Source organism: Equus przewalskii, chromosome 1, assembly GCF_037783145.1.
Source record: "Equus przewalskii isolate Varuska chromosome 1, EquPr2, whole genome shotgun sequence".
NCBI lineage: Eukaryota > Metazoa > Chordata > Mammalia > Perissodactyla > Equidae > Equus > Equus przewalskii.
The window spans coordinates 121,672,393-121,691,289 of record NC_091831.1 but is presented as its reverse complement, the minus strand read 5'-3'; the positions used below and the strand labels follow the sequence as shown (position 1 = coordinate 121,691,289).

The window sequence follows — 18,897 nt, the reverse complement described above, 5'->3', positions numbered from 1 at the left end:
TAAAATATGCTCAAATGTCTTGGGAATGTCTTTTGAATTAGAAGTACTTATGTTTGTAAAATCCTAAATAGTCCTCATTTACTTTAGAATGGAAGGAAAGTTCCTAAAAAGCTCCTTCCCCACCCCAACTTCTAAAAACGGATCATATCTCTACTTTCATGAATAAACATTTTCAGTTTTCTGCCATTTTAGGAAGCCACCATTGATAACAAGTCAAGTCACAGAATTGAAGACACATTTGTCATTCTAAATTCTTGTAAAGGCATAAATGATTACCCCCTAGGCATTGGATAAACTTATTCCTAAATATATCCAGAGAACTACTGTATGATACACTTCAGACTGCTTGTCTAAAAATCACTTTTTTTTATAATATAAAAAACAGACTGTAACTTACTAAATCAGTTTCTTTTTTCCTTCTTTTCTTTCTTTCTGTTTTTGGCACCTAGTGGGAGAGAGAAATACAGAAATCGTGAAATAAAGACTACCATACTTTCTTGCTTCTTGGCAAATGCTGAGATTTTTGCTCAACAGATAATAGAGTAAGCAGCAAGAGGAAATGTACAGTGCTAGCAAGGCAAATGTGAGAAAACTTTAAAGTTTAGTAAAACACAGTGCTCATAAAAGCAACAGAATGGAAGGATACTTTAGAGATTATTGTCTTCTTAAGCCTCACTTCTGTCCAGAAGCCATACCATAATGACTATTTTAATCATTGATTAGATGATTAATTTTAAAGATTGCATTTTCCATATTTTGGCTCTAGAAAACTCTCCATCCCAAAGCTAAATATAAAAAGGTATCGTTTCAGACACGGAAAAGCTCTTTTACATATGACATTTCCTGATAGCAATGGTATAAAATAATCTAAACCTAACCTTTTAAAATTATAAACAAAGGCAGTATATACGTGGTAAGAATCTTCTTCTGCCTAACAAAGAGTTTAACTTAAATCTAGAACAGAAGAACTTTCAAGGGTTTATTTATTTCTGACTACTTCAAAAATGATTTAAGATGGTATGTAAATCTAAACACACAAACTAGAATAAGTGACAATAAAATGGGACATAATTAATAGAAAAGATTAATAGTATTCCTGCTATCTAATAATTGGATACCTAATTATTTCAGCTGGGGTACTGAAAGGAAACCCATTAACAACTTTATATAAGCCTGCTACCTCTTCCGTAATACAGGTTTCATACTAATAGTTATATAATAGGGCTGAAGCAAGAATTAAATATCAAACACCTAGGACAATTCCTGGCACGCAAGGAATAAAGGTTATTATTACTGTTATATAGAGTTCCAGAAACACATATATTCCTAAAACCTAATTCAAGGAGAAATATAATTTGTGGGTCCTTACATAAAGGCCACTAGATGATACAATTAATCACATCTTTAACCACTGTTTTTCAAAAGGAAATTCATGTATTGACCTCTATCAAAGCTGAGGGCACAACATTTTAACTCTGTGAAAAATGTATTAATTGCAGAAGGTTTAGATAACATGGTCTGATGAACTTAGAGAATGGAGTTTGTTGGATCTAAAATAGTACTAAGTTGACATGTTTACTCGAATATCTTTCTCAAATATCAGATGTCCCAGATTCTTAAGAAGAATTCATAATTGAATCCTTTTACAAGTCAAAATATATCATACTTACCTTTGTGGGTATACAATCCAAAGTCTTGAATTCATTCATATATTCATCTAAAAACACTTTAAAAGTGTTGACCCAAACTCTGACTGGAGATTCATTCCAATCACGCTGCTCAAGCCTCATGGTCTTTTCCAGAATCTGTTCAAATAGTGCGTAGAGATCTTTATACCGTATGCTTTTCCCATCATCTATCTAGTAAGAATAGGAGAAGAAATGTAAGGTTTTTATGAAGAAATTCTTTAAATATAGAAGACTGATTCAAAATATAAAAGATTGGGTAGTTCAGAATAAAGATTAGGATCCTAATATACTTTCTAATGGACATGCCCATGAGGTCATGTGGTACTTGTAAATTCCCACTCTACTGTGGAACATCTGAAGAATAAAACCTGCTAAATTGTAGTAAAATACTTAACAGTTTAAACAATGTGATAATTTAAGAAACTCCTGGGAATTTCTCCCATAAGTCTGGTTTTTTAACTATATTTAGCTATAAAGATTATTTGCATCCTTCTTCTCTATCTCCCCAGGAATGAACCTTGTTTAGACAGTTCCACTCTAAAATTGAAAGAGTCAATACTTGAATCCTTGCCTAATGACACATTAGGCAACCTTTATTTTATTTTTCCAAAGAAGAGTGACAGATCCAGAATGACACCTAATTAATTGCAAAGAAATCTACAGGGAATTCCTTTTAACTTATCCAAATAAGGTCTGAAATCTTTATAAGAGAAAAAAAAGTCTTTAAGTGACCAAAAAGTGTTATATACATTTAGAGTTTATATCTCTTTCACCTTCTCAGAATTAGAAGTTGAACTTTTTTGATGCAGGGTTAAAAAACCACTATTAAGCTCTGTTTCTTACTGCTGGCTCTTACGTGATTCAAAGTGTACTGAAGCATCCAACAAGCCTGAGTCTCTACGCCAGGAAATCCAAGTATGACGTAGAGAAAGAGATGAGCATAAGTATTGGGCAGGATTAGACAAATATGGCCAACCTTGTCCCTCCTCAAACCTAGTCATTTGTCATAGCCTGGTTACCACTTTATTATGGTCTTGAAATTCCTGTTCTCTCAGACTATGTAGTTCCTGTTTTTAAAACGCAAAAAATCTTATACTGGGAAAGAAAAAATAGAGGATATACAAGAAAATCCGTCTGATTTCTCTTTTCACAATGGATTATAGATTGAACAAAGAAAAACCAATTAAATACAAATTATTTTATAGAATATGACCATTCATAGATACTAATAAAGATTCTATAGATCAAAGCACTAATTACTATATACTTTAGCATCAAAAATAAATTTTCTAAAATACAATCAATATCATATGAAAGTATAAGGTAAATCTGAAAGTGATATAAACTGATATACAGAAATCAGTGAACATAAACAGTTCTAATTCCACTGGGAAAACATGTATACTAATTCCACACATGTGAGAATTAGAAGCTAGAGCTACAGCTAAAAGGATTATGAGGAGTCAAAATAGTAGAGAGCCACTGGGTGAAACAGAATCATACCCATAGTAATTTGAATTCAATATCTTACGAAGATGCAAATATATCCATGAGAGGGAAAACAAAACTACTCAAGGAAACTCAAGGAAGTTATCAATCTGAGGTCAGTCAGTACGATTTTCCCTACCTAAAACAAAAACAAGGAACCAGAAAAACCTCTAGTTGCACATGGCCTCTGTATTATATTCTATGGCATTGCCAAATTTCTCATATGTTGAACTACTGAATATCTCCTAACACAGTCCAACTTACCGCCAACGCAGATGAATAAAAGCTGAAGATATTCTGCCGAAATTCTTTTAGGGCTTTTTTAAACACAACATCTACTAGTGTGTCTTTCTTGCTGTCTTCATTATCTAGGTCATTCATCTGGGGACCATAGAAAGAATTTTTGTACACAATCAACTAATTAAAAAGAGGTGAATGTAACAGTGGTCACATATTGTTTCTTCAACAATGACTGTCCTAAAAGTGCAAGCCACTGCTATTATGGGACCCAGGTAAAAGCATAACTAGATAGCCAAAGTTTTATCACTACTAGATGATTTCTAAGGTCTCTTCTAACATTCTATGATTCTATAGTTCTGCTACCATCATAGCAAAATGGAAGTTAACAGTAAAGCCCAAAACCTTAAATCCTGTCTACCCAGTCTGACTAATGCATATCCTATTATTTGTACCTTTCTGGTAGAGAACAGACCATTTAACTTACTGAAGCATATTATAAACTTTGATCTCCAGGGGACATATCGTGATATATACCAGTATTCCATAGTCAAAGCTGCTCAGGGGCCTAACTCAGCACGCAAAGTGTACCTTTTTCAGAAGAAACTCATCCATGCTTTTTAAATCACTGGCACTTGCTATGATCTGAACAGAGTCATTTTGCCATTGCATAGACTCCAAAGCCACGCTGCTGATCTTCACACTTCGCTTGCGCTTTGCCTTTGGAGAAGGCTCTTTATTCTCTTTGAACTCCTTCCGGCAACTTCCAGGCAATTCTGGACTCAAAGGAGGAGTTGGGTGATACTGAGCTAATTCTACAATTCAAGATAGAGTATCAAAAAAAAATTTAGTATAAATATTGAAATCTCCACATTCTTCTTTTTAAGTTTAAGTTCCTTTAGAAAGTCACTGAAGGAAACATACATCAATATCTGAAAAGCAAAGTAACACTAATGTTTGAGGTCAGGCATTTAGGCAGTAACTCCAGATTGCACATTTGGACAGAAAATATATTTAAGAACTACAACTTTTCAACAGGAAATGCTATCGTGTCTCCCAAGGAGCTGAGGTCTGATACTGAAAATCTAGATGGAAGAGTCTTGTAGAACCGAAGCATGGATCCCAAAGACCTCAGTTCCAGAGAAAAGAAAGAAGAGTACACAATCACCCTAGCATGTTAAGTGCTGATTGTTAATCCAGTCACAGCTTTATTATATCTGTTTGAAAAAACATCTAGCTATATACAAGTTCAACAACCAGTGAAGTTTGATGATTATTATTATTTCTTGACTAGGATCTGAAGCCATAAATGCTTCAGAGATAACATCTGGTTATCTGGTTACCTGTTTAGGGAGCCAGGTAACTCAACTGGCTCACTTCTGCTTGGGTATCCTTAGTATTCAGGATTTTCTTATACATCTTCCAAATAACTGTCTGAATTTCTCAAAGAATTCCTGGAATGAACTAGCTTTGTATGCAATATTGGAAAGCACAGCAAATTTTTTCTGCAATTGTTTATACCAGAGAAATTAGATTTAAATTGCCCATTACAATCAGCACTACACCGGATTTACCAAAGCCCTACCTGGGGCTTGATGAGAATGCTGGCCCCTTCTCGTTTCACTTATCTGTTTGTTTCCCCCACATGCATTCACCTTATCGTCTGTCCAATGGTATATCCTCACTCCATCTAAAAGCTAATGCCGATCATGAAGTAGCCTCCTACACGCTAAATGCCACCCCAGGAGGTGAGACAGACTCAATCTCAGAAACGGTACCAGAATAAAAATTATAAAGATACAAGATACAAGTAAATTCAAATTGGTATCAACTGATTTTAATTCCATTATATAACCTAGATATATAAGTATGTAATTATTTCATTTAGCAAAGTCAATATCTTTCTTAAAAGAAATAATGGTTAGTAAGAAACTGTTTATAATCCTATTTCACCATTAAAAACAAAGGCTACGTTAATGGATTTCTACCCAAAGATAAATAAAAAGCTACAGTCTTAATTTTTATACATGTATCCTTATGAAGCAAATACACAATGAAGTCTGTCATAATATATGCTTCAACTAAAGAGCTTTACACTTCCTTCTTGGGAATTAGCAGTGGAAAATGAAAATTTTAGAATTATTACTGTAAACCAGGTAAGATACAAGAAATTGATCCTCTTAGTAATGTAATGGTAAGAAATTCCAAATTTTCCAAACTAAACTTGTAGTATTCATTTAATTTATTATTGTTTTTATCCATACCAGTTTGTCAACTAATAGGAGCAAAGCTACAAGACACAAAAACAGGGCTCTAACTACATCTCTACCATTTTTATCTCTGACATACAGGTGCCTCCATTCTGACTCCTCCATTTCTATATGAAGCTTGATGATCTTTCCTCCTTGTCCCTCTATCTTATCTTAGACATGAGAAGTTTTGTTTACTTATTTTAACTGGGTCTGTTCTATCTTTTGGTAAGAGATAATAACTTTCTTCCTTGGACCTCTTTCTGTTTTATCCAATACTAGTATTTCACCCACTCATTACCACATACTCCCCTTTGATGTATGTCCCTGGTGAAGATGACTGGCATTATTACAGAGTAAGTAAAAACTCTCTTACATACTTTAGCAAAGGGCTTGGGAACTAATCTTCTAATGCGGGGATTATTGGAATCTTTAGAAAGTTAGTGATTCTGGCATTTAGAAAGGCCAATTTTCTCAACAGACTGTTGACTGATATGTGTTACGTGTTTCATATGTGTTATGACTGATGCCCAAAAAGTCAAAATAACAGCTACCATTATAAAGTCCCAGACATTGACATATAGCAGGTACTTAATAATGTGGACTCTGGAGCTGGACTGCCTGGATTTGAATGTCACCTCTGACAATTACTATACATGTAGAAGCAAATAACTTCTCTGTGCCTCAGTTTTCTCATCTATAAATTGGGAATAATAACCATACCAACCTCAAAAAATTGCTGTGAGGATCAACTGAGTTAATACATACAACACGCTTAGTACAGTGCCTTGTATGTAGTAAGCACCCAAGTATTAGCTGCTGTTATCTTATTAATTGCTACTAATAATACATATTTGTTAAGTGAATGAGTGATGGCTAAATTTTTACACTTTAGAAAACTGAGGCTAACTGAAGATTCATAACCATTCTTGAAGTTGTTTCACTGTTTTGTGCCACATTTCCTTGGAACTTCTTTTATAGGTACAATGTAATTTTATAATTATCTTTTAGTTAAGGAAGAATTTAACAATCCTGGTCTTATCTCCTTAGAACATCTAGCCAACAGGACTACCATTATGAATACTAGAGGAACAGTAAACATTCAGAAAAAGTAAACAGAAATTACGAAGACAATCTCCACCCTCTGTCCATTTTTACCCTCTGGAAACTGATGAGCTGGAATCATCTCTGAGCCAGCAAAGAGTGCCAAAACCTCCGACTGGGTGGCAGGTTTCACTCTAGTAGTCTTCTTCTCCCCTTGTTTCCCTTTGGCCCAGAATCTCATCTTAGCTCTCTGAGGTCTATTTTTAAAAAATAAAGGTAAAAATGTAAATCAGCATGTCCCAGTAACAATATTTGTACATTACTTTAAGCTATATAAAGATCTTTCATCTGTATTAGTTCATTTAAACTTCACACTTAAGTTTAACCATATTTAATCTTCAATTTAACATCTAAACATCTGGCAGGTTACTTTCCTCACCTTGAACATAGAACTAATAAGACTCAGAGATGTTAAATAATTCCCTAACACAAAACAGCTACAAAGCAGTGGAACTGGATTCCAACTTAGGTTTTCTGATTTCTGATCTGATATCTTTTCATTCTTGTCCTCCTTCCAGCTTGGATTTAGTATATGGACAACTTAACAAAGAAAATACTTACAAAGAAATCACTGATATCCCATTACTGTAAACACATTAGTTTACTTTTTTTTTGGTAATTTCCTTCCAATCGTTATGCATATAAGCATGCCCATTTTTACACCACTGCAATCATGATGCAGATACAATTTTAAACCTTTCCACTTACCATTGTATAAGAAAGGTCTTAATGTCACTATTTTATTTTCACGAGTTATCAACATTAACAAAAGCCACCACTTATTCGCGTTATCTTGCTCCGGGCACAAGTGCTTACACAGGATTACCTTACTTAATTGCAACGAGAAGTTTACTTTCAAACTACTATAACCATTTTACAGGTGAAAAACTGGAGGCTTAAATAAACATTAGGTAACTTTCCCAAGGTTACATAACCAGTGAGTGACAAAGTTGAGAATCACGCTTACTATGTATATCACCTCATTCTTAGTGCTTATAAACTCTCTCCCGTCACATAGATCAAGGAAATACCTTGAGATACTAACAACAGCTTACATTCATTGACCATATAGCATGTATCCTAACTCCATACTAGGAGGCTTATTTATACATTAATTTGTTTGTTCCTTTGTATGTTCACTTAGGCAATCAAAAAAAATTTTTGAGCATCTACTAGGAGCCAGGCACTATGCCTCATTTGATATGCCTAATTTTCACAACTACCATGATAAAGAGGTATTATCCTTACTTGACATATGAGCAAACTGAGGCTCAGAGGGCTGATGGAACCAGCAGTTAAAGTCAGGTCTATCTGGTTTTGAAGCCCATGTTCTTTTTTCCTTTGTTCCTTTTTTTCCTAAAGCTTATTATTAAACTTACACATCCAGAGTGTAAAGAGAAATTGTTTTACAAGCCTGATTACAAATGACAGCATCCTTCTGCCATTCTCATTCCTTTTCTGCTCCCTGGAGGCAACTCTTTTGAATTGATTTATGATTCTTTTAAGACTCACCATACTTATATTGCTATCATACTTGTGACCACAGTTAATGATTAAGCATGTTCTATCACTCCTGTTCTACACTGTCCACAAACAGAGACGTGTCCCCAATTGAATCATATAGTAACTTTAGTTAGATCAATATACAGTATTTTCTTTTAGTAATTATTATTTTTATTATGTAAATAATATTCACAACTGAGGCATGTGCATAACCCATTTTTTTTCAAGAGTTAATAAATGTTTTTACATTTGCTCACTTTTCTACATACAATTCACCTCCAAGTGTTTCCTCGTTTGTATATATTTCCTTTCAACATGTTCAAATGTAGTACTCCATCAGTTTCATGTTCTTGACGAAATCTCTCCCAGAACCTTCCAACCTGCTCCAATCTGGCATAGTTTCTCTCAGTGTTTGCTGTACAACTATCATTTGAAAAGCTACTTTTACCATAATGGAGATTGCTTTTGTCTTTATTATGTTATAATGACATGTCTTTTGGTATGGGTCTGTTTTCATCCATATGTTGGGCACTCGGTGGGCCCTTTCAATCTAGAAACTCATGTCCTTCAGTTCTGTGAAATTTACTTGAATTACTTTATTAATGATTTGCTCCTCTCCATTTACTTTGTTCTCTATCTTTCCAGAGCTCCTATAGCGGGTCACTGGATTTCTTGAACTGCTCCTCTAATTTTCTTATCTTTTCTTGTCTCTTCCATCTCTTTGTCTTTTTGTCTTTGTCTTCAACTTTCTGAGATACGTCTTCAAGTTTCTTTCTAACTCTCCTGGTTGTTTTTTTATGCTATCATATTTTTAATTTTCAAAAGCTCTTTATGAATGTTTGTCTTTCGTGCATTCTGTTTGGTTTCACAGATGCAGTTATATTTATTTATGCAAAAGTCTGTTGATAGTGTATTTGACTGTCTTGAAGTTTTCTTTCCTCTGCATAGTTTATTTCTTCCAAGTTGTATTTTATCCATTACTTTTAGTTTCTTTCATATAAAATGTTTCCTCAAATGTGATAAAAAGTAGGATTAAAAAGAAAGGTATTTGGAAGCTCTAATGTGTGTTGGTGGGGCTTCCAAACCATGGTCTTCCTTGTACAGTTATCTGGCTGGTCCATTTTTTAGGGATGACCCTGATGCCAATATCTCTAGCTCTTTCCTTGAGGGTTGGACAAAAGCCCCAAAGACTCTTTGAACCATCTGCTTAAAGGGCATGTGAAATGTGGAAGTTGAGTAGAGGAAAAAAGCTGAGGAATCTTAACATTCAGTATGTAAACATTCATTAAATCCTCCTGTGGCAAATATGTATCCTAGTCCTCAACTGTATCTGACATCCTTCAAGTGCAGAGACGTTCTGTTTTATCCTTTCCAGAGAATGAATCTCCTATTTTCTGCTAGCACTGGGGAAGGTCAGTCAGTTGGATGTTCTTTCTTAGCTTTACCCAGCTGATTTACAATTCAGCTTTCTCCTGCCTATTAAGACATTTAAAATTTGTCTACTTACTTTTTGGATTCCACAATTTTATTATTATTGTCTCCTGTTGTTTTTTTGTTGTTGTTTGTCCTGTATAGGTTTTGTAATTTGAGCAATTTTAGTGAAGGGAGTGGAAATTAAATTTACATATTTAATCTGCTATCTCTAGCTGTATGTTCTTCCAACTATGTTATATCTTGTTTCCCAAAATTTGATCTCCAGCATAATCTGCTCTGGATTTGGGTTACTTTGGATGATGCCTCTACAGTCATTGAGAAAGTGGTCTTTAATAGGGTTATGAACCATATAGATTTCAATGTGATCTTCAGGTGTTCGGTGAGGGCCCAAATGCCTTGTATAACACCATAAGGGACAAAGATATTTACTTGACTAGTAAAAATTCCATATACTCTTCTAAAGAGAACAGAATTGTTTCCTGAAAGTCCTTTCCAATTCCATTTGTAAAACACTTAGTTTAGAACAGAATCCAAGTCCAAAACTGGAAAATATTTTCAATCTCATCTGTTCTCTTTTCTTTTACAACAAAAAAAATCACAAGTCATATAATGATTTAATGACTGCCGAAATCACACTACTAAACATATAGAAAGATACAGCTCTTTATATATATTTATATCTCTGAACCATTATGTGCCTGTCACACAGTAGGTACTTAATATTTGTTGAAAAATAGACAGATTTCAAAACTAGCTATTCTATCAATTATGCTTTTAAAAAGAGGTTCAGTGTTTAACTACAGTTAGTAGTAAACAAAATTATATTACCCTTATTAACTCTCAGTGTATATTTTATACCTTATATCCAAATCTGAAGCCTTCTGTCTCACTGCCAACTTTGTAATCTCTCCTTGAGACATAGTCTTATGAAGCTTTGCTTCTTCATCAACCGAAGAAAATCGCTGTGATGTCTGTAATAATCACATACATGAACAACTTTAAAACCAAGTAACTACATCATAGCACTGTAATTAAAACTCAGGTTATAGATTATTTGAGAATTACACCTATTAAAAATATACAAAAGTACATTCACATTATTCAGAGATTCACTGAAATAAAAGAACCTACTAAAAACTCTATTAATTTCCTAAAGTAAAGAGACTTGATAGGATCTACCAGATCATGTTTTTGGACAATTTAACAAAGAATATCAAGTAGAAAGGTAAGAAAAAAGTCAAAACTACCTAAAGAAACAGACAAAAGATCCAGGATCTGATAAATCTAGAAAGCTAAGTATAGTCGTTCATACCTCCTTTTATTTGTCCCTAAAAGGTGATGATTACTTTTATGGCTTAACTTTCAATTATAGAGTCTTACTGTATCCAGTCAAGGATTTAAAGAAGCCAGAACACAGGAAGATAAGAAAAACCAAGGGACCAAAGAATAAAAGATATTATCACCACTAATTGTCTAAATTATAAACAACTTACATGGCTACCAAACTGGGACCTGAATTTCAATTGTCAATTCTTGTTCCATTTGTTTAAAATCTGCCCCTTTAAAGACAATCCCATTTGGAGGAGAGAATTTCTCACTACTTATTCAACTCATTTCCTAATATTTTGTTTTTCTATAGTTATAATTTCTTCTCTTTAGCCTTTTGGTCTGCTTGACTATGGCCTTATCAACAGAAACAGAAAACATTTTGAGTTGTCAAAATTTAAAGAACAGACTTCTGCTTCTGGCCAGGATGGAGTAACAGGGACTTTTTTTTACAGTCCTGCCTAAAAGAACCAAAACCAAAACCAAAACCAAACAACCACCCAGACAAAATAATACAAAACAGCAGCTATGAAGATGATGGATAGTTATCCCTGAGAGATGGGAAACAAATGAAGTGAGTCCTACAACTGCCCCAGTTTAGTGCCTTGAGACAGTTTCCAGGCTGTGACACAGAGAAGGGGAATCCAGGTGAACCTCGGCAGATTCTCTGAGTTGAACACATGAAGCTGAAGGTACAGAGAAACCAGAGTGACTAGAGACCAAAAGACAGAGTACTGGAGAGGGGAGAGATACATAAAGAAGGAACTTTAGAGATCTTCAGAGAGGCCCCATTGAGTATTTAGCTGACAACTAATCAACACTTCTGTGTCAGACAACTACCCAAGATGAGGGAAAGGACCACTAGAAAGGATTAAAGATAATAGTGCCCAGCACTCACAAAAGGTCAGTATGAGTGTCTGTGCCCATGAGTCAGAGTACATAACCTTATGATTCCCAGGGTACCAGGCAATGTACACAAAGGATTTTGCCTCAATAGTCAAGAATAATGAGCCCTAGACTAAGTACTGCTCTGTTTGAACTTAACAAATCTTTATTTATTAAAAATGTACATATTTAAGGTGTATAACATGATGATTTGATTTACATATAAAGAGTAAAATGATTATGGCAGTCAAGCTAATTAACATATCATATCCTCACATAGCTACATTTCTTTTTGTTTTTTGGTGATAAGACTACCTGAAATCTATTCTTTTAGCAAATTTCTGGTATTCAATGCATTCAGTCTAAGAAATCTCAAAAGGAAGACCTAAAAGGACCAAATTGCTTCCAGAAGAAAGCTCTGGAATATAACAATCTCAAGAATATTAATCAAATACAAAGGTATCAGCATCCAACAAGGCAAAACTCACAATGTCAGGCATCCAATACAAAACAATTAGGCATGCAAAGAAATACAAATATATGGCCAGTAATGAGGGAAAAAACAATCCATCTATAATGACTCAAAACTGACACAAATGTTATAGAGTACTGGTAGATTAGAGAACTGACTAAAGGGAACGGATTTAAATTGTATGTGATTCAAGGTGACAAGTTTTTAAAGACTTTGCTTCTTAGGAAGAAGAAGGTAAAAAGGAAGGAAAGCGTGTCCTTTAGAAATTGGGTAACAAAAGCAAAAGGACAAAATTTAGAATCCAGCATGGCAAAAGAGAAGCAAACATGGAGGACACAATGCTGCCTCTACCACCACAAAACAAACCAACCAACCCAAAACAGGCTGTCTGCAAAAGAAACATACTTTGCTCACTAACAGAAGAGAAAGTACTTGAACTTATTATCTTATACACTACCCCAAACGCACAAAATGAATAAATTAAAACATACAAAATCTAGAGAAGTTACAATAAGAAAACAAAGAAAATGAGAACCAAAACAACTCAGCTGATTAACCCCACCTCTCACCAAAAAAAAAAAAAACCAAGCATGAAGCAAAAAACTGTAACTCAAAAATGAATTAAATATCCTCATACATATGAAACACCATCCTGAATCAGAAATTCAGAAATTAAAAATAGAAATGAACCAAAAAGACAAAACACAAGAAGAAATGTTCATTCCAGAGAGTTGAATGAACTCAGGAAAGATAGGGAAATGAAAACTAACTTACAAGATGCCTAAGGAAGAAAAAGTACAAATGGAAGTTTACAAAGGGGACTGAACAAAGGCAGGAAGACAATAAAGAATATAAAGTGATACAAAGAAATAAGTAAAAAGGGCCAGAGAGGAGGTGGTTGAAATGGAAGAGAGGAGGTAATTGAAATGGAAGACAGGAAATGAAGAAAAAACATATTTATAGTTGGAGACCCTAAAAAAGAAAAACAAAACAATAGAACACAACTAATATTTAAAACTATAATGCAAGAAAACTTAAAAAATAAGGCAAGACCAGCATTTACAGACTGACAGAGCCTTGCAGGTATATGGGATAATTAGTCTGTAACGATCAACTTGAAGACACATCCTAAACTTTAAATATAAAGAAAAAATTCTGAAGGCCTCCAACTAAAAAGATCAAATAACTTGTAAGAGCAAGAGAATTACACTGGGAATAGACTTACCAAAAATAACAAATAAAGCAAGATAACAATAAAATAGCATTTTCAAAAAATTCAGGGACAGAAAGTATGAAATAAGGATTTTATATGTAGCCAAGATATCCCTTCATATACCAAGGCTATAGACAGAACTCAGGGAATTCTGTATCTATGAATGCTTCACGAGTAATCTACTAGGGACAGAGATTCATCCAACCAACAGATAAGTGGGGAAACTTCAGCAAAATACTTGATACAATCATTTAATATATTTAATAGTAGATCTAAGCCAAAAACAAAGGTGGGGACTAGGGTAAAGAATAATATGTAAAATTACATGTTCTGCCAAAATAGAAATAAAAGTCTAAAACCCAGGCGTAGAAGGGAGAAGAAAATAGAGATTAGAATAAGTCATTGATAGTTGTGTCACAGTAGGTGAGAATTAAACAATATTATTCATTTAAAAATGATTAGAGAATAACTGCTTAAATAAAACAAGTAAATTATGGGGCCGGCCCAGTGGCACAGTGGTTAAGTGTGCATGTTCCGCTTCGGCAGCCCGGGGTTCACCAGTTCGGATCCTGGCTGCGGACATGGCACCGCTTGGCACGCCATGCTGTGTGGTAGGCGTCCCACATATAAAGTAGAGGAAGATGGGCATGGACGTTAGCTCAGGGCCAGTCTTCCTCAGCAAAAAAGAGGAGGATTAGCAGCAGTTAGCTCAGGGCTAATCTTCCTCAACAACAAAAAAAAGTGAATTAAAGGCATTTTAAAAATCATATACAAAAATTAATAACCAAGAGAACAAGAACAAAACCCTTCCTACATATCAAAAGAAATTTAAAAAAATAAAAGAGGGGGAAAAAAAACCATGTAGTAAACACATCAAATTTAACATAACACATAATAACATAAAATTATAAGAAAGAGCTTAGACTGAATCTGTCAGTTATTTCAATAAATATGAATAGATTTAAGTCACCTATTAAGGAAAAAAATTTTCATTTGGTTCACAAAGCAAGACCCAACTACACTGCACAGAAAACAGACATCTAAAACAAAAGGATCCAGAAAGGCTAAAAATAAAGAAATGAGCAAAAGTATTCTAGACAAATGGAAACAATAAGAAAACAGAGGCTGTAATATTATTATTTAAGTAGAATTTAAACAAAAAGCATTGAATGTGACAAAGGACACTTTAATACTAAAAGCCACAATTCACAATGAATACTAGGAGATTCTAACACAGCATTTTCTGTGTAAGACAGATGAAGTGTACAAGAAAAATTAAGGATACAGAAGACAAACAACATAATCAGTAAGGGAGAGATTATGGATATCTATTGTAATTTTACATTCTGAACAGAGAATACACCTTCTTATCAAATGCACATGGTATATTCACAAAAACTGATTACATATTAAGTAAGAAAGAAAACAAGAGTAAATTTTATCAAATAGAAACATTACAAATACTCTTTGATCATGATACAATAAAACTAGAAATTAATAAAAATTAAAAAACAAAAAAGCTTTTTCTGAAAACTAAAAATTTTTCCCAAATAGAGTAAAAAAGAAATATAAACTGAAATTACATATTTTCTAAAAAATAAAAACTTTACACATTAGAGTAAATGAAATACACATCTGAAGTACTGAACAGAGAAAAATCCATTGCTTTAGAAACCTGTATCAATAAAAATAAATAAAATAAATGACTTACTCAAAAACTAGAAAAATAAGAAAGTAAACCACAAGAAGGCACAAGGAAATAAATAATAAAGGTAAAAGCAGAAATCAGTGGAGAATAGAAAAAAAAAAGTAGGTATAATAAATCAAAATCCTGTTATTTTGGAAAAAAGTAACAAAATAGACAAATGACTAGCTAACAAAGAAAAAGGAAAAAGCACAAATCTATAAAATAAGAGATGATAAAAGGGAAATAACCAATGAAACAGATAACTTCTAAACATCATATAAGACTGCTTTCCAGAACTCTGTACAACTAGAGGTCTTGAAAGTTAGATGAAATGGATAATTTCATAAGAAAAACTATTTACCCAAAAGTGAACCCATTAGATAGAAAGCTTAAAAGATTAATTTCCTCAGAAGGAAAAAAGAGGAACTTATCAAGCAATTATGCCACAAAAAAGTACCAATCCCAGATGGTTTCACAGGGAAATTCTACCAAATCTTCAAAGAGTAGAGAATCACAATGCTATAAACTGTTTCTGATTTTTTCGGGGAAATAAAATACACATATGAATAGTAAGTGTATTCAACAGTAGGGTTGCTGTTCTGGGGCCACCAATCCAAACCTCTTACATCATAAACTTTGTTCAATATCAATCAGTCTCCCAACTTGCAAGAGCCACCTCAAAATCACCAGCCTAGGCCTTAAAATCCTATAAATATCCTCTCCTGACTTCCCCCTTCTGAGAAATTACTAAGACCTCCTCAAGTTGGCTTTTTCCCGCCTGTAAAATAAGCTAATAAAGTTAGCCCTGCTTGATCAACAGGTTTTTCTGGCAGTTTTTTGTGGAGTGGACAGAGGAGAGAAGGAAAATTCAACATCAGTTAGGATTGGAGAGTGTCTTAGAGAAGAACAAACAGAAATATAAGAAGTAAACAGCAGTTTTGGGGGAAATTGAGAAATTTAGTTTTATCATACTAGAGACAAGACCAATTCTGGAGAGCATTTGGGAGTTATACCCAAAGAAACGATGGCTGTGAGTGAGAGGAATGGTAGAAAAAACTATACAGAGAAAACTATAATCTATACCAATCCTACAAATAAGGGATAGAAATGATTTTAGTAACTCACTTACTACGCAGAAATTGAGAGACTAAAAGACTATATGAAAGTCACCTTAAAGTACTGCTTAGCAGAACACGTCATTCTTGGGTAAAAGCCAACATAGTGGGTCTAAGAAGTGAGTGAGAGCAGCATACAGAGATTAAACAGTTATTCAAATGGCAGAGTTAAAAGTAGGAAGTTAAAAAAACACCAGCATCATAAAAAGGGAAACTACTACTCTGGCCTCCACTCCTCAATTCACCAACTCAGGAGGTAATGCTTATCAAATCCCCTTCAGGTAATTCATTTAGAACTGTTCTTATCCTATTAGATCAGTTATTTTACAACTGGCTTCCTCCAAGATTGAATGACACACTTCTTAGCAAATGTCAGAGTGATGGGATCACTTTGTCCAGAAGAAAATACCACAACTATCCAGTTTTTAAAAATCCACGTGCCCAGAAAATCAAACCCAATTAAAATCCTGAAGATATCTGGATTTTGAGAATTCAGTAGATTCCACTTAGAAACAATTAGTCTTCATCTTCACAATACCAGATAACATTAGAACAGGGCATATTTTTAAGATAAACAACAGAAACACATTTTAAAACTGTTCCCACCTTTCCCAACCCAACCCCAATAAGTACGTATCAGCATATTCTAGAAAGCAAAGCTTCTTCATGCAAGTGTCCACCAGAAATAAACACCACCACCTGTTCCTAAAATAGGCAGTGCTGGAACAGAAGTACAGTGAGAAAGCTGTAGAGGAGACTAACACATTGTGCAGGGGTGCTCTACAACTACTGGCATGCAGTGACCGTCAAGCAGGTGAACAGAATCACAGGCAGAGGCTACCAGCTAGAACCCTTAAAGGGGCTGAATCCTCCAAGCAGAAAGCCCAACTTCCTGGCTCCTCTCAATAAGAGTTCTCAGTGAGAAAGAATTCTACCACCCAAAGGACTAAGGTTTGTAACAAAGGAAACGCTCAGGAACAAAACAGCAATTACAAATGCTAAGTTCTTCCAAAAACGAAAAATCTATGTCCACTTGAGAGAATAATTTAAGTATGCTCCCTAGTTAGACTATTTCATTAAGATTAGTTTGTTCCATTGCATAATTTCACATTTAACTACTAATCATATGATACAGTATGTTTTACTATTTATAACTCAAAAATAGGGCACCTCCAAAATAGAGTTATTTTATCCCACACTGAAGAGAGGGCTTTGGCTCTAATTATGTATATTAATGGATATAGATTATTTCCAACTTCTACAATCCTATAGTTTGGCTCAGAGTAATGACTCGATTGTCTAATTAGAGAACTGGTCATGCACATGCTTCTGTTTTGGTTGTTGTTTTTGTTTTTTATTTTTTAGAATATCAATATAATCATTTAAAAACTGGGTCTATCTCCAATAAAAAATAAAGACAATAAAGGTATTCTGGAAATTAGCGGAAATTTTAATTTTAACTAGGTCTGTGGTACAATCAAACAGTTTAAAACAATTCAAGGGCCGGCCCCAAGGCCAAGTGGTTAAGTTCAGGTGCTCTGCTTTGGTGGCCCCGGGTTCGGATTCTGAGTGCGGACATGGCACTCCTCGTTAGGCCATGTTGAGGTGGTGTCCCACATGCCACAACTAGAGGGACCCATAACTAAAATGTACAACTGTGTCCTGGGGGGATTTGGGGAGAGAAAAGCAGGGGAAAAAAAAACGATTGGCAATATTTGTTAGCTCAGGTGCCAATCTTTAACAAAAAAATAAAACAATTCAAAGAGAAAATACTTAGAGTCAAAAGAAGACTATCCCAAAATCTTCCTTCCATAATGAACAGATGTTAAAGAATATTAGAGATCCAACTTAATTAAGGATATGCAAGGAAATAAAATGCATTCATTCCACTTCATCAGTGATAATCTTTTAGACATATTGGACATACAGGGTCCTTACATCATATATTTCCCAGGAGAATTCCAAAATCAAATACTTTATATCCATAAACACATTCATACTTGTCAAACTATATATACCTAATTTTGGTTGCTATATGATGATAAAATTATATTCTTAGTCAAAATAGTGCAGCTTTATTCAAACATGACTCCAATGTCATATTTGTGATTAAAACAAATTCACATTACATATAACCTTCTACTTGGCTGCGTTGGTACAGAGAGATATTTTTGGCATTGCTCATTAAATGTTTAAAAATTCATGATTATTTTCTATTACTAAAAAATGGGGGAGGGGAAGGCAGTTTAAAGGGAAAAGAAAGAAAGAAAGAAAAGAGAATACCATTTCAGTTAAAAGCTACTGGATTATTTAAAATATACCCTATTCACTAGATCAGGGAGGGATCAGCAAACTATGGCCAGCAGACCAAATACAGCCGATTGTCTGTTTTTGTAAATAGCTTTATTGGAACACAGCCATGCCCATTATGTTTACTTACTGTCTATGGCTGTTTTCACTTTACAGGAGCAAAGTTAAGGAGCTGCAACAGAGACT

General features: G+C 34.3%; 1 protein-coding gene across 36 annotated transcripts in view; it reads right to left on the bottom strand.

Annotated features, from left to right (window-relative positions):
• The window catches only part of MYO9A (myosin IXA), a 290,205-nt gene that overhangs the window by 66,071 nt on the left and 205,237 nt on the right, over positions 1–18,897 (bottom strand). For all 36 annotated transcript variants that reach the window (XR_011527256.1, XR_011527254.1, XM_070576153.1 and 33 more), the window contains 6 exons: positions 10,562–10,674; positions 6,821–6,963; positions 4,005–4,228; positions 3,441–3,557; positions 1,671–1,859; positions 398–445 (listed from right to left, as the gene is read on the bottom strand). Coding sequence is in view for 34 of the 36 variants with exons in the window: in XM_070576153.1 (XP_070432254.1) it covers positions 398–445; positions 1,671–1,859; positions 3,441–3,557; positions 4,005–4,228; positions 6,821–6,963; positions 10,562–10,674 (834 nt within the window). In the remaining 2 variants the exon portion in view is untranslated. The remainder of the gene's footprint in view (positions 1–397; positions 446–1,670; positions 1,860–3,440; positions 3,558–4,004; positions 4,229–6,820; positions 6,964–10,561; positions 10,675–18,897) is intronic.